The sequence below is a fragment of the Mytilus galloprovincialis genome, chromosome 5 (assembly GCF_965363235.1).
Source record: "Mytilus galloprovincialis chromosome 5, xbMytGall1.hap1.1, whole genome shotgun sequence".
In the NCBI taxonomy this organism is placed as follows: domain Eukaryota; kingdom Metazoa; phylum Mollusca; class Bivalvia; order Mytilida; family Mytilidae; genus Mytilus; species Mytilus galloprovincialis.
In genome coordinates, this window is record NC_134842.1 from 80348827 (window position 1) to 80374701 (window position 25875).

General features: G+C 32.3%; 1 protein-coding gene across 2 annotated transcripts; it reads right to left on the reverse strand.

Moving 5' to 3' along the window:
• Positions 1 to 4943: 4943 nt before the first annotated feature.
• LOC143076474 (uncharacterized) lies at positions 4944 to 24907 on the reverse strand. Of its 2 annotated transcripts, none has more exons than XM_076252264.1 (13): positions 24669 to 24907; positions 21615 to 21677; positions 20975 to 21069; positions 16803 to 16960; positions 15517 to 15642; positions 14909 to 15142; positions 14100 to 14377; positions 12854 to 13109; positions 12227 to 12298; positions 10086 to 10113; positions 7972 to 8117; positions 6547 to 6844; positions 4944 to 5133 (listed from the first exon to the last, which is right to left on the reverse strand). In XM_076252264.1, the coding sequence occupies exons 1-13, from the start codon at positions 24882 to 24884 to the stop codon at positions 4986 to 4988; spliced, it is 2118 nt and encodes a 705-aa protein (XP_076108379.1). In that variant the 5' UTR covers positions 24885 to 24907; the 3' UTR covers positions 4944 to 4985. The 2 variants fall into 2 exon arrangements, with proteins under 2 accessions (XP_076108379.1, XP_076108378.1); XM_076252263.1 differs by having other exon boundaries at positions 14909 to 15145.
• Positions 24908 to 25875: the final 968 nt, after the last annotated feature.

A 25875-nucleotide genomic window follows, 5' to 3' on the forward strand; every position in this document is an offset into this window, starting at 1 on the left:
TTGGTTGACCTTTTTCTTTACAATTATTTGTAAATATTTCTTCAAACTTTTCATTAATAAGTTATACACATTAACAAAGCTGTTTGTTATAATAAATAAATAAAAACTTAAATTAAAAACATTAAAAAAAATTTGCATTTGTACTGTGTTTTAACTATAGGTTCGTTGATCATTACAGCCTCTAGTACTACAGTTCAAAACTGTTATTTTAAAATTTACACATTAAGCTTTTCCTTAAGTAAAACAAATATTTCATGTCAATTTAAAAAATGGTTACATTTACTATCGCTTTATATGAATTAAGTATTAGATGGGTACCTTGGACTTTGTAAAGGGTAATTTATCTAAGTAGCATGACAAAGCATATTTCTTAAGGGTCATCCATAATTGTCAACCATTTTCCAAAGTGTACAAAACGTACACTTGGGGGGAGGGGGTTAAAAAATCAATATTTTTACCGTACACTTTTTTTTATTTCCGAAATTTATTTCGTTTCCGTAGGGAAGGTCGATGTATAAAATTGAGAATTGCCTTGGGTGTGTTTCTCTTCTTATTTCTTCTTTATTATTTTCACTTGATGATATTTATTTGGATATCATAATTCTCCTCAATCCGGATTGAACGATTAAAAAAGATCAAATCATATGAAAACTAAATCTTTCAAAAATGTGAACTAGTAAAATTATTTAAACAAAAACTTTGCAAGTATTTCTCAGTACCCCTGATTGTCAATTTCACCTGCTTTATTATAGATCGTTATCGTTTTACTCTGTTTAATAAACAAAATCGATGGAAACACTAAATTCTTTGAATGTTTGATTTTGACAAGATGCCATTTTGTGAAAAGATTTTAAACTGGTCCTTCGATTAATTTCCTTGTAATGCATTCCAAAATAGTAAACCAGTAAACCGGAAATAAACTTATTTACCTTAGTATAAGCCTCCTTTAATTAGGAGCACCTCCATATGAAGTTTAACTATCCAATATATGTGTACATTACAGTATATATACTTAAACAATAATAGTGCCATGAATGGCAAATTTACAGGGACCTTTTAAATAGAAATACAGGCGGGAAATTTAAAAACTTAAAATGTTTTGAAACATTACACTTTTATTGATTGCTGTCTTCAGCTCCGATTCCCTCAACAACTGTCAGTCCATACTTTACCAATGCAATATAACCATGCATTTACCTTTCTTTGATTCTTAGCATAATTTATGTGCCCTTTTGTTAATCTTTTGCTTGCTCTATGTGCCCTTGTCACTGGAGTTACCATTCCCACTGTGTGATAGGGGAAACACTAATCTTTGTACTCTTTATTCTGACAAAACACAAGCATCACAGATAGATGTCATCACATAAAAGTCAGATATGTTTTGTTTTTTTTTTTCAATGCAAATTTCTATATTAAACTAAAATATAATAAACAGGATCTTCTTTTTATGAAGAATGATTGATTCCTCTCTTGAAATCTGAAAATGGTTGATGTACACTTTTTAAGGGAGGGTGGGGGTGGGGACTGAAAATGTGTATGTTTTGTACACTTTGGAAAATGGTTGACAATTATGGATGACCCCTTACAAAGATTTTGTGCAATTGGAATAAACAAACATTGGGTATTTTTTTCTGCCTCATTATTATCTGGTGTGCTAGTCTAAACAATGCCAAAATATTTAAATAATTTATGGAACTTTTTACTCTCAAATAATTTGTAATACATCCACAACTATAAAATCATGAATTGATGTTGCTAAAAAGATTCAAGTACACCTTTATGTTTAATCAAACTTTTCTTAACCTTTTTCGGCATTTCATATGTTGTTTTTTTAGGTTTCATTAATTTATGTGCCATAAAATTTGTTTTTTTAAAGTTTATTTAATATATTAGTTCTGATTTTTCTATTATTATAGAGATATATTTTGTTAATTATTTTTGGTTTATTTTTACGATACTCAGATGTTAGATACTCGTTACAAGATCTATACTCAATTTATTAAAAACTAGTCAATCAATTATTCATATTTTTCTACAAATTAAAGACATTTCAACTATACATAGCAGTAGATATAAAAAGTACAGTGTAACCTGTATAATTGGAACTCTGCTAGTTTATGGTTCTAAACACATGTTAATAATAGAAGTCAGGTGTACACAGGTTAATTTTGTTGTAAAGGTGGCACTCCCTTACTTAATTATAAAAATATTTGATGCATATATTGTTATTTGGTACATAGGCAAATTGTTCTTGTAAAGGTTGCAGCCCTAGCATTGCTTTATTATAATTAACTAATGCCACTGTTATATATTGTTTGTTTTTATGTATTTAATATTATGTATTGGAATATTTTAATTTTGTTTTGTTGACTATTGTATTTCTAAATAAACGTACTAATTTCTATGTGCACAACTCATTCTTCTGAAATAACCTAATTCAGGCACACTCCAGGCAAATGTAAATCCATAATTTGTAACTTTTCATGGTACTCTGGAAAAACTACAGTAATAAAAATGGATCGCAATGATACAGCAAATATGACTAAAAGTAGAATTAAACACCAACAATAAAATTGAGAATGGAAATGGGGAATATGTCAAAGAGACAACCCTACCAATTCAAAGACCAGATCTATAACAGCGAGAAAATCCTGCACCTGGAGGTGGGCCTCAGCTGACCAATAAATAAAATTGTGTACTACATGTACTTAATTTAAATGAAAATGGACGTCAATGAACAATAAAGAAACTCACAGCAATAGTCAATACACACAGTAGATCTTGAACTTAAAAGAAGTTTGAGCCTGATGTCAGAATAGGTAACAAAAGAAGCTTAACAAAATTACAAATGACTACTAAACCAAAATAGCAAAACCAAAATTGAGAAAACTACTCAACAAAGACCGCTCACTAAATCAGGGAACTATTTTTGGGAGGCTTTATCTAAATTTTGCAGAATTATTGTTTTTTTTTTTAGGAAAATGTGTATTTTGTCCTTAGTCAGAGTCCATAGTAACATAGTAATGCTAATCAGAAAATAATGGGTAGCCAATACGAACATTAATTTATTGAATAATTTGTGTGCAATGCATTTTGGAGTACACCACTGATCAAACCCAGTTTTTGGTGCGGTTTGTGTTGCTCAGTCTTTTGTTTTTGTCTGGCCTGCAACAAAAGTCATAGAAAGACATAGCGGTTGCTTTAATGGCAACAACGGCGCCAGCTCCTGCTTTAACAATCATTAAGTTTTCTGCCTAAGTCAGTTTAATATAAACTATTTGTGATAGATCAATGATATTTTATATGAAGTCGCATTTCTATCAATACCTATCAGTTTATTAACTATTTTGAGTCCTTGACCCTTAGGACATGGTCCAGTGACTTTGACTTAATTAGCTATTTTCAATGTTAAGTTTTTTTATGAATGTAAAAATACAGCACGTAAAATGCTAATGTGAAGCTTGAAACCAAATTTCAGGAAGGTTTTAAACACAGTCCATGAGAAAACACAACCATTATTTCCTACATGCATATAGATATAAGAAGATGTGGTATGAGTGCCAATGAGACAACTCTCCATCCAAGTCACAATTATAAAAGTACACCATTATAGGTCATTCAATATGAAAAAGCAGGAACAAATCTCCAGCTTAATGTAACAAGAGTGCACACACTGAAATGTCTCGCCTTCTTTACTAATCATTGAAATTATGTTGATAGTCCTAAGAATAAAGCTTTATTACAACTGTCACATAAACTTAACATTAACCAAGATAACTAAACAAAGACCAACGAACCATGAAAATGAGGTCAAGGTCAGATGAACCATGCCAGGCAGACATGTACAGCTAACAAAGCTTCCATACAACAAATATAGTTGACCTATTACTTATAGTTTAAGAAAAATAGACCAAAACACAAAAACTTAACACTGTGCAATGAACCGTGAAAATGAGGTCACGGTCAAATAAAACCTGCGCGACTGACATAAAGATCATAAAATATTTCCATACACTAAATATAGTTGACCTATGGCATATAGTATTAGATAAAAAGACCAAAACTCAAAAACTTAACTTTTGACCACTGAACCATGAAAATGAGGTCAGGGTCACTTGACATCTGCCCGCTAGACATGTACACCTTACAATCATTCCATACAACAAATATAGTAGACCTATTGCATATAGTATGAGAAAAACAGACCAAAACACAAAAATTTAACTATAACCACTGAACCATGAAAATGAGGTCAAGGTCAGATGACACCTGCCAGTTGGACATGTACACCTTACAGTCCTTCCATACACCGAATATACTAGCCCTATTGCTTATAGTATCTGAGATATGAACTTGACCACCAAAACTTAACCTTGTTCACTGATCCATGAAATGAGGTCGAGGTCAAGTGAAAACTGTCTGACAGACATGAGGACCTTGCAAGGTACGCACATATCAAATATATTTATCCTATTACTTATAATAAGAGAGAATTCAACATTACAAAAAATTTGAACTTTTTTTTCAAGTAGTCACTGAACCATGAAAATGAGGTCAAGGACATTGGACATGTGACTGACGGAAACTTCGTAACATGAAGCATCTATATACAAAGTATGAAGCATCCAGGTCTTCCACCTTCTAAAATATAAAGCTTTTGAGAAGTGAGCTAACGCCGCCGTAGCCGCCGCCGGATCACTATCCCTATGTCGAGCTTTCTGCAACAAAAGTTGCAGGCTCGACAAAAATTGTTTTCTTCCTCAAAAGTTTCTTTACTCACACTGTGATATTCATCTTGCATATAGTTGTCACATGGTAATTTCTGAACTTTCACTATTATACTAATTTAAGACGACACTAAATTTGTACATATTGTATTTAACTGTATGAACACTTTAAATAATTTATAGTCAAATAATGATCACTGATGGCTGAAATCATAATATTTTGTACAGCATTTATTAAATTAAAACAATAATCATTCATTAAATATCCCAAGATGGTGTCCTACGTCTCTTTAGTTTACTACGCAAGTCTAACCCAGTAGAGGGCGCTTTCCCTATTATTAAACTTCTTGCATCGTCTTGAGATCTGTTGTCTGCTACTATAGTTAGGCCCCCTTGTCTTTTTAACCTGGAATATATATACATACTTTAGATCAAATACAATGTTTATACTTAATGACTCTTCCAAACAAACATATAAACACACTTTATACTCATACCTGCCAACCTTTGAAACCTTCAGACTCCCCTTCAGCTATATATGACAGCAGAAAGGAGATTTTGCATGATCATCATTTTCATAGTTTAATATATTTGACATGTAAAGTATAATCTACAAAAACCAATAAGAGTAAAATAATGTCCTTTACTTCTTTAATTAAGGGTTATAATCTAAATCTACACAAGGTGTTTTTTTTAGCCTTTTTCAATACCTTTGAGTCTCGTAATTCATAACATTCCATATTTTGATTTTGTTGTGATTCTCACACTAAGCATGCATTTTAACTTTGTAGTTAAGTTTAAACATATTTATTTGTAGTGGATTGGTAAACAAGATATTACAACTTCTATTAATCCCTTTCACCTTTGAGGGTGCATGTGCTGCCTTGTATAGTGGCATATGCCTGCTCTTTTTTCAAAATCTACAAGGGTGTTTTTTTTTAAGTGCAAGATATATAGCTCTGTTTTAACACAGGCCACATATTTATCATCCCCTTCTGACGGACAATCAATCATCCTTTCTCAAGACCATACTCGCAAATGGTGTCGAAGGAGAGCTGAAAATACAGTCCCAGACCACCAGAAGAAAACCATTTTTTTCATATAAATAAGGCCGTTAGTTTTCTCGCTTGAATTGTTTTACATTATCTTAACGGGGCCTTTTATAGCTGACTATGCGGTATGGGCTTTGCTCATTGTTGAAGGTCGAACGGTGACCTATAGTTGTTAATGTCTGTGTCATTTTGGTCTCTTTTGGACAGTTGTCTCATTGGCAATCATACCACATCTTCTTTTTTATATAAAGGTGATTGAACATGATGTGAAAAAAGATTCATTGCCAAGTTAACTTGGTCGTAAAAATTGCAATTATCTATTTGGTCTTTTTTACATTGCTGCTTGGTCCAGACAAAGACCTCTTTCTTGTTGGAGTTGACATGATATAGCAGAACTGAATCTCGATCACTTATATAAAAACATAAGAACATAAAAACTACTGATCAAAGTTTTCAAATGATCTCCGATTGTTTATTCATTTCTTTTGAGATTAATGAAAGAGCCAAAGAATAACAAATGTGGGTTATTCTATGTCAAAATATCATAAAGAGGGAACTTTTATACTCCTGTGCGTAGACAGACCTGCCAGCAGGGTTTTTTTTTTTTTTAAATTTTATTAAACATTGACTAAACAGTAAAGGTTATAAAATATATACAAGAACAAAACAAAGAAACTTAAATATGATATAAGGATAAGATGATAAACAATGTCAGTACCTAGTATCTAAACCATCCATGAAGCCTTAACTACCATTGACAAACTTACTTTTTAGCTTGAATTTCTTCCTCTAATTCATCAGCATACATTTTCATTGCTGGTCTCTTTTTAGGTGGAGATTTCAATAAAACTTCTAATTCTTTCTCCATTTCTATTGCTTCCTGATCAACAGGTTTGTCCTCAAATAAACGTTTATCAGATCTCATGTAATCATGATAATCATTGTCATCAACTTCCTCCTCAGAACTTGCCCCTAATTCTCCATCCTCCATCATGTCCATATCCTGTAGTGGTTTGATATTCCCTAACCTTTCCTCCACTGTCTTCTGATCAGTCACAGATATACCTGGTGTTAGTGAGAAATATTTTTAAGATAAAATTTCATATAAATAATTTATAATGCAAAAAATAACACTTGCAATACATAGGTTTCGCTCAATAATATCTAATAATAACATTAGATGTATGTTTCATAAGAATACGTTATTCTGATTGGCTAATTGTACATCACGTGTTATTCCTTAAGCAATTGAATTACTCAATAAAACTTATCATTCAAGATAACATGAGGTCCAACAATAAAGTGCACAAAAAAATATAAAATTCGTGTTTTCATTATCCTAGCTAAAAAATGTAATTATAAGTATTGAATGCTTCTTTTTGTAACTTTATAGGGTTGTAAAAGCATTGAGCGTGCATCCATTTTTAGAATGAAGCGCTTCAGCGCTTCATACAAAATGTACTTCGGTCAACGCTTTTACACCCCAATAAAGTTACAAAAAGAAGCATTCAATTCTTAAATATATGCATAAAAAGGAGAACTACTTGCTCCTTTCATGAATATGTATCACTCATTGTTTGTAGATTTTGTTATTTAGACCTTCATCCTTGACAATCAACTCTCATCCACTCAAATGTAATCTCATATTTTGTAAAATATTGAATAGAACAAGCATTCTGAGAGTATTGCAGGCTAATACAAAGTCCCTGTCCAGTTTTATATTCATTGTACTGGAACAAATAGCTACCTTGATCTATAACTTGTCATGGTGTAAACTATATAACAAATATCAAAGCAATGTCTTCAAACATGACAGAAAAAAAGTGTTGAAACTGATTATTTGAGTCAATTTTTTCAAAGTCCTAGGACCATCACTCTGCACATAATCATCAGACTGGAACAAAACTCAAACTTGATCTGTAATTGTCATGATTAACATATACTGACCATTAAATCAATATGTTCAAGCATGACGAAAAAAGTGCGGAAAAACTGAATATTTGTGTTTTTATGTCCAAGGACCATACACAACTCTGCACAAAATTATCAGACGGTACAACATTCGATCTTGAACTTCTAAGATGATGCATTATAATTTATGGGATTAGCAAATTTATCTGACTGTATCAATTTTTATGTTTTAGAAAGAATATTTCAAAGCTTAATTTACTAAAACAGTTTCCAATATTTACCAAAATCAGTTTCTGCAGTGTCTATTTTCAGATCATCTCCAAATATATCAACATCATCATAAGTGATTGCATCCCTCTTGGCCCTCACAGCTTCCCTGGCCTCTTGGATCTCCTCCTTATACTGTACGGCCTTTAATCTACGTTTTCTATAAATATAATATATATATTTTAATATTTGTTAGAAAACAGATGTCATATAATATACAAAAGATTCAATTCAAGGAATTGTTGTTGAACATTCAATGTGAAATATTTTATGAAGTAGGTTATGGAAACTATTTATTTGATATCGAGATGGACAAGTTGTGTCTAGTTTATAATGTATACCCATTGTTTAGCAGAGACGTAGCTAGTGTTGTTTTCAGTTTGACCTTGCCACAATATAGATGCATGACTTTTAACACTGAGAGCAAGCTACAAGGCAGTTCTTGAAGAAGGATAATTATTGTCTAGTGGTTGTTGTTATCCCAATGTTCAGTCCTAATTCTGTCTTGACTAATTATCAATCTTGATTTAAATGTTCAAAAGTTATCAAATATTTTTTCTTGACACAAAACATAAAGGGTGTCTCTTAGTAAACGAAACAAGAAAATATGTTCAGTACTAGTGTGTATAATATAACTTTGAATACAATCAAACAACCAGATGCTCCACAGTTTATACGACCACAGAGGTTGAACCCTGAAAGTTGGTGCAAGTATGGACACAACATTCAAGCTTGAATCAGCTCTGAATTTGGATTGTGATTAAATAGTTGACACAGCATAGGTTTCTGACACAGAATGAATGTGGTCTAATGAATTTAAAAAATTATAAATTTACCTATTATGGTCCAATATCCAAAATCTAAATACATGGCCATGGATTGATTCAGCATATCAAAGAATACAAAGAATTCAATTTTTGATGATATCAAACAAAGTTTTATTTTTTACCCTCTTGACCTCAATTTGGATCAATTTGATAACAGGGCCCAAAAATCAAAAATCTAAATACATGGTTAGATTTAGCATATAGAACCCCATACACTGTGGATTCATAATTATTAGTTGGACACCAATTGTTGTGGGTTTCGTGGGTACAGGTTAACCACGAATTTAAATGTTCAACGAATTGCACATTTTATATAGACTTTGTGTACACAGATTGGCAAACCCACGAATCAAATATCCAAGAAAATGCAAAGTTTCTTCAATCTACGAAAATTGATACCCACGAAAATAAATAAATCAACAGTATTCAATTATTGTTGAAATCAAACACAGCTTGATTTTGGATCCCAATTTGGACCAACTTGAAAACTGGGCCCATAATTAAAAATCTAAATACATGTTTAGATTTAGCATATCAATGAACTCCAAGAATTCAATTTTTGTTAAATCAAACTAAACTTTATTTTGGACCCTTTGGACCATAGTGTACACCAATTTGAAAATGGGACACAAAATTAAAAATCTAAATGCACGGTTAGTTTCAGCATATAAAAGAACCTCAATAATTTTTTATGAGATCAAACAAAAGTTTAATTTTGGACCCTTTGGACCTCATGTGGACCAATTGGACCAATTTAAAAACAGGGACCAAATTCCATAAAACACGGTTAGATTCAGCATTTTTAAGTACCCCAAGAATTCAAAAATAAAACCTCATTGAAATTGGTCAAGAAATAAGCAATTTCTACAAAGTTTTGTTTTTGGCCCCTTTTTGGTCCCTAATTCCTAAACAGTTTGGGCCATAACCCCCAAAATCAATTCCATTCTTTCTTTTTTGGAATGGATAGACACTTACAAGCAATTTATTGTCTGGAAACTAGAATAATACTTATTTTGATCCCTTTTGGTGCCCTTGTTCTTTAACTATTGGGACCAAAACCACCCAAATCAATTCCAACCTTCCTTTAGTGGTTATAAACCTTGTGTTTAAATTTTATTGATTTCTATTTACTCATACTAAAGTTATTATCTGAAAATCATCTGTCTTCGGAAAAACGCTGACGACGACAACGCAGTGATACCAATATACAACCAAAAATAAATGTTTTTGCAGTCGTATAAAAAGTGATAGCACTGCAGATCTATAACTTGTAAATAGTTTTTGAAACATTAGTAACTTACTTTGAACTGCTAATGATTCCTTTCATACCTGTTAAAATATAAAGTTTATAGATTATATAAATCAATATGTCAGTTTTAACTTGATTAATTAAATTTGTTGGTCTATTTAACATGTATAAATTGATTTAAAACTCAAATACTAGTTTTGATCTGAGATGATCATTATAAAGTCTGAGTGATTAATAAATGAGAGAATACTATTACAGCTGATTTCATTAAATGTGTAGCCTAAGGTAATATCTTTGGTTAGTTTGCTTGCTTGCTGAACAATGAAGTCATTGTAAGGTTAGGTAAACTACTTTAAGAGTAGATTAGTTTGACAGATAACCAATCTATCTGTCTGTTAGACTAGGCTACTTCAAAAGGAGGGTAGTATACCTGACCTATTAGGCCAAAAATAAAATATTGTTTGTTTCCCCTTCCACCACCGACCCGGTAAAATCGCCGTGACTCGAAAATTTTTATTGGCCATTCTTGTCCAAAATTTGTTTTTTTGCTATGTTGGTTTTTGGAGATATCTTTCCGATGCTGTAGTAAACGTGTGTTGGTTTTTTGTCATACCTTTCTGATACTGTAGTCAACAAGCGTTTTAAATCAAGGCATTTTTGCATTGAAGCGCCTATATGATATGTAATCAAGGAAGCACAAACATCACACGATTTGTGTTGTGTGCAAGGGTGATATTTGAAAATAAAAAATCTGAAGAATCTTTCAACCCACTGAGTGCACCTTGATTGGCTTTGTCTTTTACCTCTGTTCCTGTTTAAGGGATAAAATCTTTAAGTAAAAATGATCTGAATCGTGTTTTGAAATCAATATACTTTGTCTTTACTTCGAACAGGTTGGGCACAAGTCAGAAAATGTTGGATACGTGAATTCCCTGCTTTCAGGGAACCTCCCTGATTTCTGGTGTAAACAAGACCAGTTTAAATGTGTTTTTATTTTTCAATTTATGGCATGAAATTTACAAAAGGGCACGTTTTACGTTATAACTGCAATCAGTTGAATTTGTAAATACTCAAAGTATTCTAGGAACAACAAAACATGAATAAGTGAAGCCTTGTTTTTTCTAGAATTCGAAAAAACATACAAATCTTTTGTTTAGGAATTAATTGACCAAGCTGCATGATCCAGGCATGCCAGGTGTTACTGAACATAACTGAATTATGTTCACCTCTATTGAAAATTTTTATTAACATATATCTTTTTGTCATCTCATATTTGATGATCAAGGTATGAATTGGTGAACACAGGTATTATTTTGTTGTGAGTTTAGTTATGCATCAAATTAGACTTGAAATAAGCTTGATTTTTAACTAATTAAACACTTGCTTTCATTAAACATTGTTATCACATGAAGAATGTGTGCTTTTGTAGATTTCATACCATAAAATAAATAGGAAAAAAAAGGAGTCCCTGTATACAGATTTTAACACCAGAAAACTGGGATGTACACTGAAATCAGGGAAGACCCCACTTTTCTTGACTTATCTTACCTTTTGTAAAAATTCAATATAGAAAAAATTATATCAAGAAATAAAATAAAATAATTTGCCTACCTACCTACCCATACCCTGATAAACTCAGTCGGGGAGGGGAAACAAAGATATTTTTAATGTTGGTCTTAGTGACTATTAACAGTTCAACTAACAAGCAAAGTTACCAAAGATATTACCTTTGCCTACACTCCCAATGGAATCGGCTGTAATGTCTGAAAAAAGCTTAACAAGGCTATTATAAATTTTTCAAACAATTGATTACAACCTCCAGGAGGAAAATGTATTTTGTGTAAGGGCTATTCCAGAAAAAAATGTATGGGGGGGGTTGGAAGGCAGTTTTTTTCAGCACCCGCCACCCAGACAATTGTAATTGAGAATTATAGTGCATTATAGTGTGAAAAGTTGCTCTGATACCCATCACCCATGTATTATAAAAAAACATAATGTGCCTTCCAACCCCCCCCCCCATACATTTTTTTCTGGAATAGCCCTAAATAATATTTTATTTGAAAACAATAATGTAAACATAAAAATAAGACAGTTTTATTAAGATTGGAAAACAAGAGAATTTTCACTTTTACAAACTCCTCTTCCAAAATGTTAATGTAAATTTGTATGTGAGCAGTGTAATGTACCACTTACCACTATAATTAGGATTCCCATACTTCACATAATATTTACTCCTCTTTTCAGCACCAGGAAGTTTTTTATCAGCTAAAAATAAATAAATAACATTAGAATTATACTGTTAAATCTTTTCCCTACTAAGATCAAACAAACCACACGTTGATTAAATTTTTTTTTATACAATGGGTGCTGAAAGGGATAACTTTTAACCCTTTTTATCATTCAGTCATTTTGGACAGAGTTACCTCCCATTATTGTCAATGCTCTCATTTTATAAAATTAGGTCAACATTACATAATTCCTCTTAATGATCTGATTGGGTAATTCAGAAATGATTGTGAGGTTTTAATTGACAAGAATTATGCGACTTCATGAGTAATGCAGTAAGAAGTACTTGCATTCTGATATCTGTATGTAGCTTATTATGATATCGCTATAATAAATCTCACATATGGGTCCGTTCTTAAAAAAATCAGCAATTTTTCAGTTTGTAATGGAGCATAGCTGTATAACAGTAAAAGTGATGCCAACAAAACTCACTTGATCTGGGTTTTTTTTATAATAAGCATTGTACATAAGTTTCATAACATATGGTTGATGCAAAATAAAGTTAGAGAGCAGAAAAGAAAAATTCACCAATACCTTTTGTAGCATATCGTAAAAATAGAAATTTGTTTCGCTGGTACGGCTCCCCTAATCTCCATTTCCCAGGAGGCCATGGAATATCTGGCGGTGTATGACCAGACAGAGGTTTTCTGACTTTTTTTGACTTTGTCTCTTTTTTATCCACCTCCATTTTTTCTTCCTTATTTTTGGAATCTGTTTTCTTTGCTGCTTTCTTTGACTTTGTTGTCTCTTTTTTACTATCTGTTTTGTCTTTAGATGATGTATCCATTTCCTGTTCAAATCAAAAAGGTTATAGTCACATTTTCAAATCTATTGCAAAAGTTTATATTCAACTTGAACAAATAAAAAACCTACAATAAGAAAGCTCACATTTGTTAATGGCTATTCCAGAAAAAAAATGTATGGGGGGTTGGAAGGCAGTTTTTGTCAGCACCCGCCACCCAGACAATTGTAATTGAGAATTATAGTGCATTATAGTGTGAAAAGTTGCTCTGATACCCATCACCCATGTATTATTAATATAATGTGCCTTCCAACCCCCCCAACCCCCATACATTTTTTTCTGGAATAGCCCTAATAATAATTTGCAGTGAGGTTTCAATTCCAAATGTAATATTTGATTTAGCATGGATTCCATAAAAATCTTGTTCACATCATAAGGTCATCATAAATCAAAATTAAATGAGGCCATGTATCTTAGTTTCCATTCCTGTTCAAGTACATGATTAAGCATCCAGACAAAACTTATGATTTAAATTTTAGTAACTTGACCTTGACCTTTGAAGAGTTGACCTCAAAATGAATAGGGATCTCATTGTATGTGACCATATATCAATAGAGGTTGCAATCCTAGTAGTATTTGATTCAAGAAAATTAAAGACAGACAGACAGAGAGACAATATTTCTGTAATGCTTTAAAACAAATAACAATGCATTCTCACATGAACACCTGTCTGAGGTAAATCTGAGTATTTGATTAGGTATCCAGAAACAACTTTTCTGTACAAATCATGGTTTAGATTTTTAAGTAATTTTGACCTTGATCTTTGCAGAAGTGACCTCAAAAACAACAAGGATCTTCCTCTCATTGTGTGTATATACACATGTAGCATTTGATTCAAGAAACATTAACAGTAGACAGACAGACAGATGGACAATATTTCTGAAATGCTTTAATAATATTAACAATGCATTTTCAGAGCAACACTTAAACAACTGCCTGAGGTAAATCTGAGGTTCATCTATCTGATTTATATCTTACCTCTTCTGAATGAGACGAAGAACTAGATGAACTACCAGATGATGAAGACGATGAAGATGAAGATCCATCAGAAGATGATGATGACCCTGAAGATGACGACGACCCTGATGAAGACGATGAGCTGGACGATGACGATGAACTAGAAGACTGTGACTTTTTCTTAGTCTTTGTTTTGACTTGTGATTTCTGTTTAGATGATTTAGGCGCAGGTGGTTTGGGTATTTCTTCTTTCTTTTTATTTTCAGGTTGGTCTTTTTTGGTTTTATCACTGGTATTACCTGAAAAAACACAATGGAAAAACATCTCAGGGCTATTCCAGAAAAAAATGTATGGGGGGGTTGGAAGGCACATTGTATTAATAATACATGGGCGATGGGTATCAGAGCAACTTTTCACACTATAATGCACTATTATTCTCAATTACAATTGTCTGGGTGGCGGGTGCCGACAAAAACTGCCTTCCAACCCCCCCATACATTTTTTTCTGGAATAGCCCTCAGTGCAAACTAGAACTGTGCTAGAGTCTTACTCCCTTTGGAAATGTTGAAAATTGATTAGTATTGTTTAATTGCATTTACAATTTTTGTTAATTCAATTTTGTTTATGTAACTTTTATAAGCCATACAAGGGGAGATAACACAGATAATATAGTTTTATAAAGGAATGTGTTGTAAATTTTACTTTTTTGTTATGTAGCAAAATTCTTGTTGCTCCAATTTTTACTTTTCAACATTGACCAAAAAGTATTGTACAATTAAGCTTATTTTGATTTGAAAATCATCCTAAAAATACAATAAGACCATTCTTACCATTGACTTGACCAGTAAGCTTGATTGTATCTGTATCATCCAAAAGATCTAAAATATCATCATCGTCATTATTCTTCTGCTTTTCATTTTCTTTTTTCTTCTGTTTTTCATGATCTTTCATCTTTTGGTTTTCATCATCTTCATCTGATGAGGAAGAGGATGATGAAGATGAAGATGATGACTTCTTTTTCTTTTTCTTCTTCACTTTGTTCCTTTTTTCCTTGTCTTTCTTTATTTCTAAAACAAATTTTACCATTTTTACTATTATCATTACATGTACATGTATGTACATATGTAATGAAGCAATTAAAAAAAAAAATTAACCAAAACAGATAACCATGACAATGACATCATATGAGTTCTAATGTGACAAAACTTGTTGATTATACTTGTTAGATTGTTCAACATATCAATTGTCATCTGACGATTTTTACTATCACAGCATAATTAAATATATGTGAATTATACGACCATTATTGACCCTTCATGAACCTACTCCTTTATACTGTACATAAAATACAAAATTATTAATGACATCTGAATTAAGATTAACTGCAGAACATTTTTTTTTTTTTTAAGTTCAAATGTTTCTCATGACCTTAACTGACCTTTAACTTGCTCTTCCATGTCATCACTCTCATCAGCTTCATACGGTCTCATGACTTCATCATAACTTCTAGTTAGTTTCAGCAAGGCTCTGGCTGCCGTTAGAGCATCCATCCAAACAACATTACCTACAATGTGTTACATTAATTATGATTATGAATTATGAACTGCCACTTTGAACAAAATTTAATTGCATGTAAATATTGTGTATACTATAAATTCAGAAATAATTGTGAGCATTTGTCATTGTGATTTTAATATGAAGAATAGACATAAATGCACTATTCATGCATATTTTTTTCATGGATTTTCCAAAAGTCTGTACACAAGCCTTTAGAAAATGTGTATTTCATTAAACATTCAAAGGAGTAGGTCCAGTATGACCCCTTTTTGGCCCTAAAATATAGCAGTTTTACAAAATTGTTAAAATGTAAACTGTTAGTTATTTATTGTACAGTAGAATGCTTATGCTACATAAATATGGGCTGTTTTTGACAATACAATGCACATATATCAGGTATTAGCACCATTAAGTCATGCTAAATTACTAAAATCTTCACAATTCTAGCATTTTAGTTAAATTTTAGACGGTTTTCGTGTGAAACAAAAGTGGCCGCATTCGTGTTTATCCTTGATATTAAAATGTAAGTTTTATTTTATGATAATACATTACATATATAAAGATTGAGGATGAACACGGATGCGGCCACTTTCATTTTTGAAAAGTGACATTTTTCGTCATATTTGGTAGATTTTTCATATTTGAGCTTGAATCGGGTCGTTTTTAATGACTAAATCAGTTAAAATCTTTCACATAAACTAATTGATTCAATGAAATAGACACTTAGGTGTTTAAAAAGTGGTCAAAATCTTTCGTCAGATGAACCTACTCCTTTGTGGTTAACCTATATTCATAAAATCAATGGAAATTGGTATACCATGAATAATAATGAATCCACAGAAATTGGTATACCATGAATAATAATGAATCCACAGAAATTGGTATACCATGAATAATAATGAATCCACAGAAATTGGTATACCATGAATAATAATGAATCGACAGAAATTGGTATACCATGAATAATAATGAATCCACAGAAATTGACCAATTAATTCCATAAAGTGTGCAAATTTAACACACCAAAATATAACTGTAATCTTTATGGTAGTTTATCAAGATACCATTAAAATATATCTACTCTGAAATTACCATATTAACTGATTAATAGGTATTTTTCAGATGCATTCTATACAAATCTGAAATCCCGAAATATAACTAACTTACATGAGGCATCATCTATCCATTCAACTCCACCTGGTCCAAACTCTCCAAAATATTTAAATATATCCTTTGTGTGAAGGTCATTTACCCCACGAAAATGTACAGCTTCGAGTCTGATACCACGGTGGTCACGGCTGATATCTTCTGCTCGGAATCCAAAGCTGTCAATAGAAAAAAATTAGTCCATTCTATTACATGATCAACACTCTTTTGTACAGGTAAAAAAAAGCTTTTTATGACCACAAAGAAAGCAAGTGTACAGTTCTATAAAACCTTATTTTTGTCCAAAAATACCTTAAAAATATTTTACTTTTTTTTTTAAATTAATTGTAAATATATAAAGGTTTTTTTTTTGTTGCCTTTTCCTTTTTGAATAATGTTTTCATTGTTTTTATTCGCAAAAGCAGGAATAGCTATAAGTCAGTTAGACATGTACTTTTTATGTTTATTTTAAGCTCAATAGTCTCCAAACTGATATAAAATTTCCTACACTTAACAGTAACTTGAAGTTACATGATTGATATACAATATTCTGTACATTTATCAAACATCATTATAGAATATTGTGGTCATCTCAACGAGATTGATTTTCTTGCTTGAGCCGGAAAGGCAAAAATGAGAAAAGCAATCGAGTTGAGATGACCAAGGATAATCGGTTTATCGCTATTTTACCTATGAAGAAGTTGACAACGCACATGCTCCCTTAGTTTCTAGCGACAATTTTTCAAATCACTCGACTATGCTGAGAAAGGAAATTATCAGTCAGTAAGATCAAAGAAAATTTCGAAAAATAGTGATAAAATAACATATAGAAAATCTTAGTAATACACAATTGCATACTCATTTACACCTGGGACCAATATACAATACTGTGGATTCATTTATTTTCGTGGGTACCAATTTTTTGTGGTTTTGGCAAAGTCTACATACATTCCTTTAGAAATATGCAATTTGTTGAATATTTCAATTCGTGGTTCTCTTGTACCCATGTAATTCATGAACAAGAGTGCACACGCTGAAATGTCTCGCCTTCTATACTAATCATTGATATTATGTTGATAGTCCTAAGTATAAAGCTAAGCTTTAATACAACTGTCACATAAACTAAACATTAACCAAGATAACTAAACAAAGACCAATGAACCTTGAAAATGAGGTCAAGGTCAGATGAACCATGCCAGGCAGACATGTACAGCTAACAATGCTTCTATACAACATATATAGTTGACCTATTACTTATAGTTTAAGAAAAATAGACCAAAACACAAAAACTTAACACTGTGCAATGAACTGTGAAAATGAGGTCACAGTCAAATAAAACCTGCGCAACTGACATAAAGATCATAAAATATTTCCATACACCAAATATAGATGACCTATGGCATATAGTATTAGATAAAAAGACCAAAACTCAAAAACTTAACTTTGACCACTGAACTATGAAAATGAGGTCAAGTTCACATGACATCTGCCCGCTAGATAGGTACACCTTACAATAATTCCATACAACAAATATAGTAGACCTATTGCATATAGTATGAGAAAAACAGACCAAAACACAAAAATTTAACTATAACCACTGAACCATGAAAATGAGGTCAAGGTCAGATGACACCTGCCAGTTGGACATGTACACCTTACAGTCCTTCCATACACCGAATATACTAGCCCTATTGCTTGTAGTATCTGAGATATGGACTTGACCACCAAAACTTAACCTAGTTCACTGATCCATGAAATGAGGTCGAGGTCAAGTGAAAACTGTCTGACAGACATGAGGACCTTTCAAGGTACGCACATATCAAATATAGTTATCCTATTACTTATAATAAGAGAGAATTCAACATTACAAAAAATCTGAACTTTTTTTTCAAGTGGTCACTGAACCATGAAAATGAGGTCAAGGACATTGGACATGTGACTGACGGAAACTTCGTAACATGAGGCATCTATATACAAAGTATGAAGCATCCAGGTCTTCCACCTTCTAAAATATAAAGCTTTTAAGAAGTTAGCTAACACCGCCGCCGCCGCCGTAGCCGCCGCCGGATCACTATCCCTATGTCGAGCTTTCTGCAACAAAAGTTGCAGGCTCGACAAAAATTGGTATCCAACCACAGTAGACCATTTTCATAATATAGACTTTTGACTCTGGATTATATAACTTTTCCACAGGTAACCTAATCTGCGGTTGGACATCATGGTACTCAGTCAAATAAGAGCGACCAAAAAAAATCAAATAAATAATCAGTGCATTTTGGAGGGAAAGTTTACTGCTTTCTGATGATTTTGTCATGTATAGAGTTAATACAGTTAATTTCCCCAAAAATTGTACTGATCGTAAGCTTGATTTTGCTTCTTTAGATTGCTTTTACTTAACCAAGTACCAAGATGTCCTACCAAAGAAAAGGTAACCTGTCGAAAAAAATTATAATCCAGAGTCAAAATTCCGTAATATGAAAAATAGTCTATTGTACAAATCTCAGTCATAGTAAGTTAAAACGCCTTAATCAACAAGAAACATGCGACAATGGTTCAATTAAAGGAAGTTTTCCTAAGGTTTTGTATTAAGATTCAGAATTGTTTCAATAACATTTCATATCAAAAGAAAGAGAAAACAACCAATGAATTGATCTTTTACTTGGTGTCAATTAGCCACTGATTTAATTCAATGGCTATGAGTCTATCGATGTAGACCGAAAGTGAGTCTGGTGTACCAAATTATAAGCCTAGTATCATTGATGTAGACCGAATGTGAGTCTGGTGTACGAAATTATAAGCCTAGTATCATCGATGTAGACCGAATGTGAGTCTGGTGTACCAAATTATAAGCCTAGTATCATCGATGTAGACCGAATGTGAGTCTGGTGTACCAAATTATAAGCCTAGTATCATCGATGTAGACCGAATGTGAGTCTGGTGTACCAAATTATAAGCCTAGTATCATCTATGTAGCCTGAAAGTGAGTCTGGTGTACCAAATTATAAGACTAGTATGATGTAGACCGAATGTGAGTCTGGTGTACAAAATTATAAACCTAGTATCATTGATGTAGACCAAATGTGAGTCTGGTGTACCAAATTATAAGCCTAGTATCATCGATATAGACCGAATGTGAGTCTGGTGTACAAAATTATAAGCCTAGTATCATTGATGTAGACCGAATGTGAGTCTGGTGTACCAAATTATAAGCCTAGTATCATCGATATAGACCGAATGTGAGTCTGGTGTACAAAATTATAAGCCTAGTATCATTGATGTAGACCGAATGGTAGTCTGGTGTACCAAATTATAAGACTAGTATAATTGATGTAGACCGAATGTGAGTCTGGTGTACAAAATTATAAACCTAGTATCATTGATGTAGACCAAATGTGAGTCTGGTGTACCAAATTATAAGCCTAGTATCATCGATATAGACCGAATGTGAGTCTGGTGTACAAAATTATAAGCCTAGTATCATTGATGTAGACCGAAAGTGAGTCTGGTGTACCAAATTATAAGCCTAGTATCATTGATAAAGACCAAATGTGAGTCTGGTGTACCAAATTATAAGCCTAGTATCAATACCGCAACCCGATCTTGATCCAGATAATGCTAAGGGCACATGGCGTCAGGCAAAAAGGGCATGGCATCGTGCCATGCTAAATTGCTTTTGATAAAACACTATGATCCAGCTGTCCATATTGTGTGCCATTATAAGTTATATGGTTTGCTACTGACTCCATACGGATCCATAGATCCATAGGCCTCACCCCCTATGGATTTTATTCACCCTCTATGGTCCGTAGGGGGTCAGTAGTTAACCATATAACGAATTTATCGCACGCTGGACTTTTTCTGCTACGTTATATTGAAAAATAAACAATGAAACACAACAACATCGACAGATGACGTCACCATTAACGCGTCATGAACCCCCTATGAAATCTACTAACCCCATACGGTCTCATAGGTGGTCACCACGTGACAGCGTTAAACCAATCACAACTTGATATTTTACCCGCGGTGCGATAACTTTTATTTATGGTTCAGGTTAGTCGTTATTCTGTTGGTAGCTGTTCAGTGCATCTTTTTATTTGGTTTTTACTTTAACAAGTTAACTATATGATTTTTAGCTAGATATAGACCGAGGAGAAAGTGTATGAGCAGGTACTTAACTACATGTAGTTTACCTTTTATAAAGTCCATCTAGGTCAACAGAATGCTTTGTTTTCTTGGATTCTATCCTAAATCTTTTAGCTCTTTCTGATTTCTTTTTTATCTCATCCTAGAAGTGATGAACATTATTCATAAAAATTTCTTAGTATTTGTTAGTACTAAATTATTAAAATCTTTCATGTATCTTTAAAATGAGTTACATTATTATTGTTTTACCAAATTTTTCCCCATTTGTTTGAGTAAAATGTTTCTCTCATAACATTTAAATTGGAAAATGATTGGCTTTTTTTTTTCATTTCACATAAATAAATCAAGAAGCAAAATTGTCAGTTTTAAGTAGATATCATACAATTTGCCAAAAAATAAATCTTTTATATAAGACGTTCGGCCATTAGAAAAATAAAGAAACTGAAGAAGGCCAATGGCCGATATGTTTTATGTAATGGTTTATTACTACAATAATGTAATAACTATATGTTCCCTATTGGAATTTTTGAAACAAAACAAAAAATAAAACTATTAACAGAGATCATATATCTGACAAACTTCCACATATGAGAGCACAACATGCTGTAAACCACAACTCTACATGCTTTATATATCTTTGTGAACAAAACAAGTCAATCATTTTCGGATTAACACGATTAATCATACTTTTTCTGTAATGTCTATTCCTGTTACAAACTCTCCTGATCTGTTCTCGTACACTTTTGAAGGCTGAAAATAAAAGGAATAACTAAAGGTCAACACTAACACCTGAACTGGTGTATACAGATGTACTGGCATAAACGAATAATGGTGATGTTGATTGTTGCCAGACAGACCCAGTTTCAAATAAATACAGAAATCAACAAATAAAATATTTCTGAGATTTTTATCACTTTTTCTTTGAATGTAGCTAATATATTTCACAGCATAAGTTAGCCATTGGTGTCTTTGATGTATGTTTTTCACACTTACGATGCAGTCTGGTGAATCCCCCCACCAAGGACTTTGATCAAATATATTTCTTTTTTATTATGTTATAATAGCATCAAATTTGATTTGAATTATTCAACTGAAAACTCAATTTTTAGTGTATTATCTTATTTCCGCAAAAATATCTGAAATGATTTAGAAAGTCTGTGCAGTATTTAGTGGTTTTAATATAACCCACAATTTTATTTCAGTCAATATATATATATATATATATATATATATATATATATATATATATATATAACTCGTCTAAACATCACCCCAACAATGTTAGATCTGTAAATTTGCTTTCATATATATCATTTTTTTTTGAATTCATTAAAAAAACACCAAGATGCAGAAAGCTTGTGCCAAACTTTATTGAAGATCATGAAGATACAGGAACTTTAAGAAAAAAAACCATCTTAATTCATTGGTCTAACATCCACAGTACGTTTATTTGCAGACGACACAATAGTTTATTTGGCAATAAAATCAAATTCCGATGCATCAACATTACAAAAAGATCTTGACAAACTGGCATCGTGGGAAACTACATGGAAAATGGCATTCCACCCAGATAAGTGTAATGTAATTTCAGTCACCAGAAATAAAAAAAAACAATCACATTTAACTACACATTACACAATCATTCATTAGAACATGTAACAACAGCAAAATATCTGGGGGTCACCATCAGTTCTAACCTTAAATGGAATGTGCATACATGTTTTAACAACATATGCAAGAAAGCTAATAGCACACTAGGCTTTCCAAGGAGGAACCTGAACATAAGTTCAACACCCAATAAAGAGCAAGCATATAAGTCCCTAGTAAGACCATCACTAGAGTATGCTTGCTCTGTTTGGGATCCATACTTACAACAAGACATAGATAGCATTGAAAAAGTTCAAAGGAGGGCTGCATGTTTTATTACCAACAAATACAGAAACACCTCAAGCGTTGGTAACATGTTACAACATCTTGAATGGCACAGTCTCTCTGACAGAAGAAAAGACTCCAGATTGGTAATGGCTAATGCTTTACAAAATTGAACACGAAAAGGTTGCAATACCTAAAAATAATAAATTAATTCCACAAACAAGACAAACAAGACATTCTAATTCGAACAGTTTCCAAATTCCATCCTGCAAAACACAGTACAGAAAAAAATCCTATTTTCCAAGATCTATTACCGACTGGAACAAACTACCGGATAACATTGTAAATTGCACTTCAGTAGACTCTTTCAAATCTTCTATTTCAAAGCATCAATATTAACTCAAAACATCTTACTTAATCATGTTAATTATACAAAACATGTTATTTTTTAAACTTTTTCGTATTTTTTTAAAAAATTGTACATTTTTCAATCTATGTCTTGTTGTAAGTTTCCTCCTGTGACATAATCTTCAATTTGTTGAAGGCGGTCACTAAATGGTAGAATATATGTAATTTTGTGAAATTGGCTTTCCATAGTTTTTATAAATGCATTGTCTGCTTTTGATTTGAACTTGACAACATGGTTGACGTTAACAAATGGTTCTCTTCAAAGTTAATATAATACATGTAATATATACATGATATAGCAGACGAAACATTTTTGGAAGAGAAGAAAATAGAAGTACTAGCTGCGGAACCGTAGCTCTTAGGTCCTTATGTTATTTTTTTACTATAAATTTGCGGACTATGGTCCGCAAATAGTCAAAAAATAACATAAGGACCTAAGAGCTGCGGAACATGCGGAACCGTAGCTCTTAGGCATAGTCCGCAAATAGTCAAAAAATAACATAAGGACCCAAGAGCTACTGTTCCGCAGCTATAGAAGTACGGTGCAGTCCGGTGTATCCGCGCACATAAGACTTATGACTTCACTTCATTCAACTGATAAAACCAATAATTGGATAATTTTGTGTGAACACATTCATAATATACTTTTATTTCATAAAATCTTCTGTTTGTATGGTTTCATCCTCTAGATTTTGTGTAATGTGTGTCCAAAATTAGGGAAACCCCTGTTCTGAGAGTTCCTCCAATGTCCGGTGATTTCGCGCATGCCTTCCAAAAATAGCTTATTTGGAATAAAGGAAAGATTTTACACTACGAAATATAGCTGAGTTTGTACCAAACACACTTCCAAGGATGCAGAGCAAAAATTATTTCAATCTGATATTAATTTGAATTAAATAAAACCAATTTTATCTGATGATGTAATTTTTTTAATGGAAATTGGCCAAATATGGTAAATCACAGGATTTCAGTTATTAATTAATTCTTGAACTTATCAATTTTATTCTTTTTTATCCCTTCGGAAGGCTAAAACATTAACAAGAACGATTTTGTATGTGTTACTGTGTTGATATGACGAAATCAGCTAATGTGCGATAACACGGGCCGCGCGGACACCGGGGACTCCACTGTACAGGCTGAGGTACCAGAAAAGCAGAATTATCAGACACTACTACTGTATGTTTGTTATTATGGAACAAATATTTAAATGATCATTGATTCAACTTGTTTACGGAATGGGTATTCTTCCTTTTATTCACAAATGACATATTGTTTTTGTTTATTCTATTCTCTGTTGTTTAATCAATACATGTTGATATTAAAGCAAATTTTAAATACATCAATCATTATGTTAAATATTAAAACAATATGAAAAAGTGCGGCAGAATCGACTGATATTGAACTGTAACTGTGGCCGAACTGGCTGTGTGGCCGAAACGTCTCTCAAGAGAAATTATAAACCTGTCTATAAGTCCTATTTTCGTTTCTTGTTTGGCCAATCTTCCCTATTCGCACGTTGAACTCTACGTTCCTCTCATTTTCTTCCTCGGATTCGTTAGGGCTACTCTGGAGTTCGTCTGCACCGTGAATAGAAACAACATCTTCTTGTTCCTTATCTGATTCTGTGTTGTCAATACAAATTTTTAAATTTGGCAACTGTTCGTCTCTGTTAGCCATTGAAATAAGTATGTGCTAAATTCCAACAGTCGTGTCCCGGACGAACACTATTTTTTTTTATTATCAAGTGATTTCAAGATTTATTTTGAATATTATTCCCTTTTTTAAAGGTATTATATGTCTTTGCTATTATGAAAGAAATAATGTCAAAAACTAAAGGCTTAAAATTAATCCAATCAGTATAAGAAGAAGCAAGAGAAAATATTCAATTTCCATAAATTAGCATTTTCCTTGGGTTACACTAAAGACCTGAAAGTGGACCTGAAAAGACCTGAAAGAATACGACTAAAATTATTCAAATTGCATAACTTGTTTTATTATTGGATCGAATTTCTTCAAGTTGGAATTTTATTAATTGTAAATGTCCATTTTTCATTATAATTTAAATGTTTTAAATAAAAAACAAATTTTTGATGCCAAAAGTTGGACTTGAACGGAGAAAAGAAAAGACCTGAAGGGACCTGAAAATCTATGGTCGGACTAATTCTAACTCCAATAACTTTTTTAATATTCAATGGTTATCTTTCAACTTTAGATTTTGTGAAACTTAAAGTTCAGTATAATGATAAAATAAAAATTAAATTATATGAAAAATATCGTTGGGGTGTGAAAACTCGGACCTAAACGGAAAATTTAATAACATAAAAAAAATTGCTTGAAAAGACTGCGGTCAGATTTATTCAAGATCTTTAACTGTTTTCAATCAATCTCCTTGAAATATGAATTGTGTTATAGGAAAGGTATAATATGTCATTAAAATGATAAATAATTTTATCGAAAATATAATGGTTGAGTTACAAAATTCGGACCTTGTCGGGGAAATAAAAGACATGAATGGATCATAGGGGTAGATGTATTTAAACTCGCATTGTTTTTTTATATTTGTTTTTACTTTAGACAAAAGTCAGTCTATTGAAGAGAACGAATGACTCTATATTTATACAAGAACATATTTGGATACAAAATACCTTGTTGATGATGAATCTTGGTC

Coding starts and splice junctions, on each gene's coding strand:
- LOC143076474 (XM_076252263.1), bottom strand. CDS start 24,884: ATGGCTAACAGAGACGAACAGTTGCCAAATTTAAAAATTTGTATTGAC. Junction 15,643..16,802: donor ATGGATAGATGATGCCTCAT/GTAAGTTAGTTA, acceptor AACACATTGTAG/GTAATGTTGTTTGGATGGAT. Junction 8,118..10,085: donor GGAATCATTAGCAGTTCAAA/GTAAGTTACTAA, acceptor TTATATTTATAG/AAAACGTAGATTAAAGGCCG.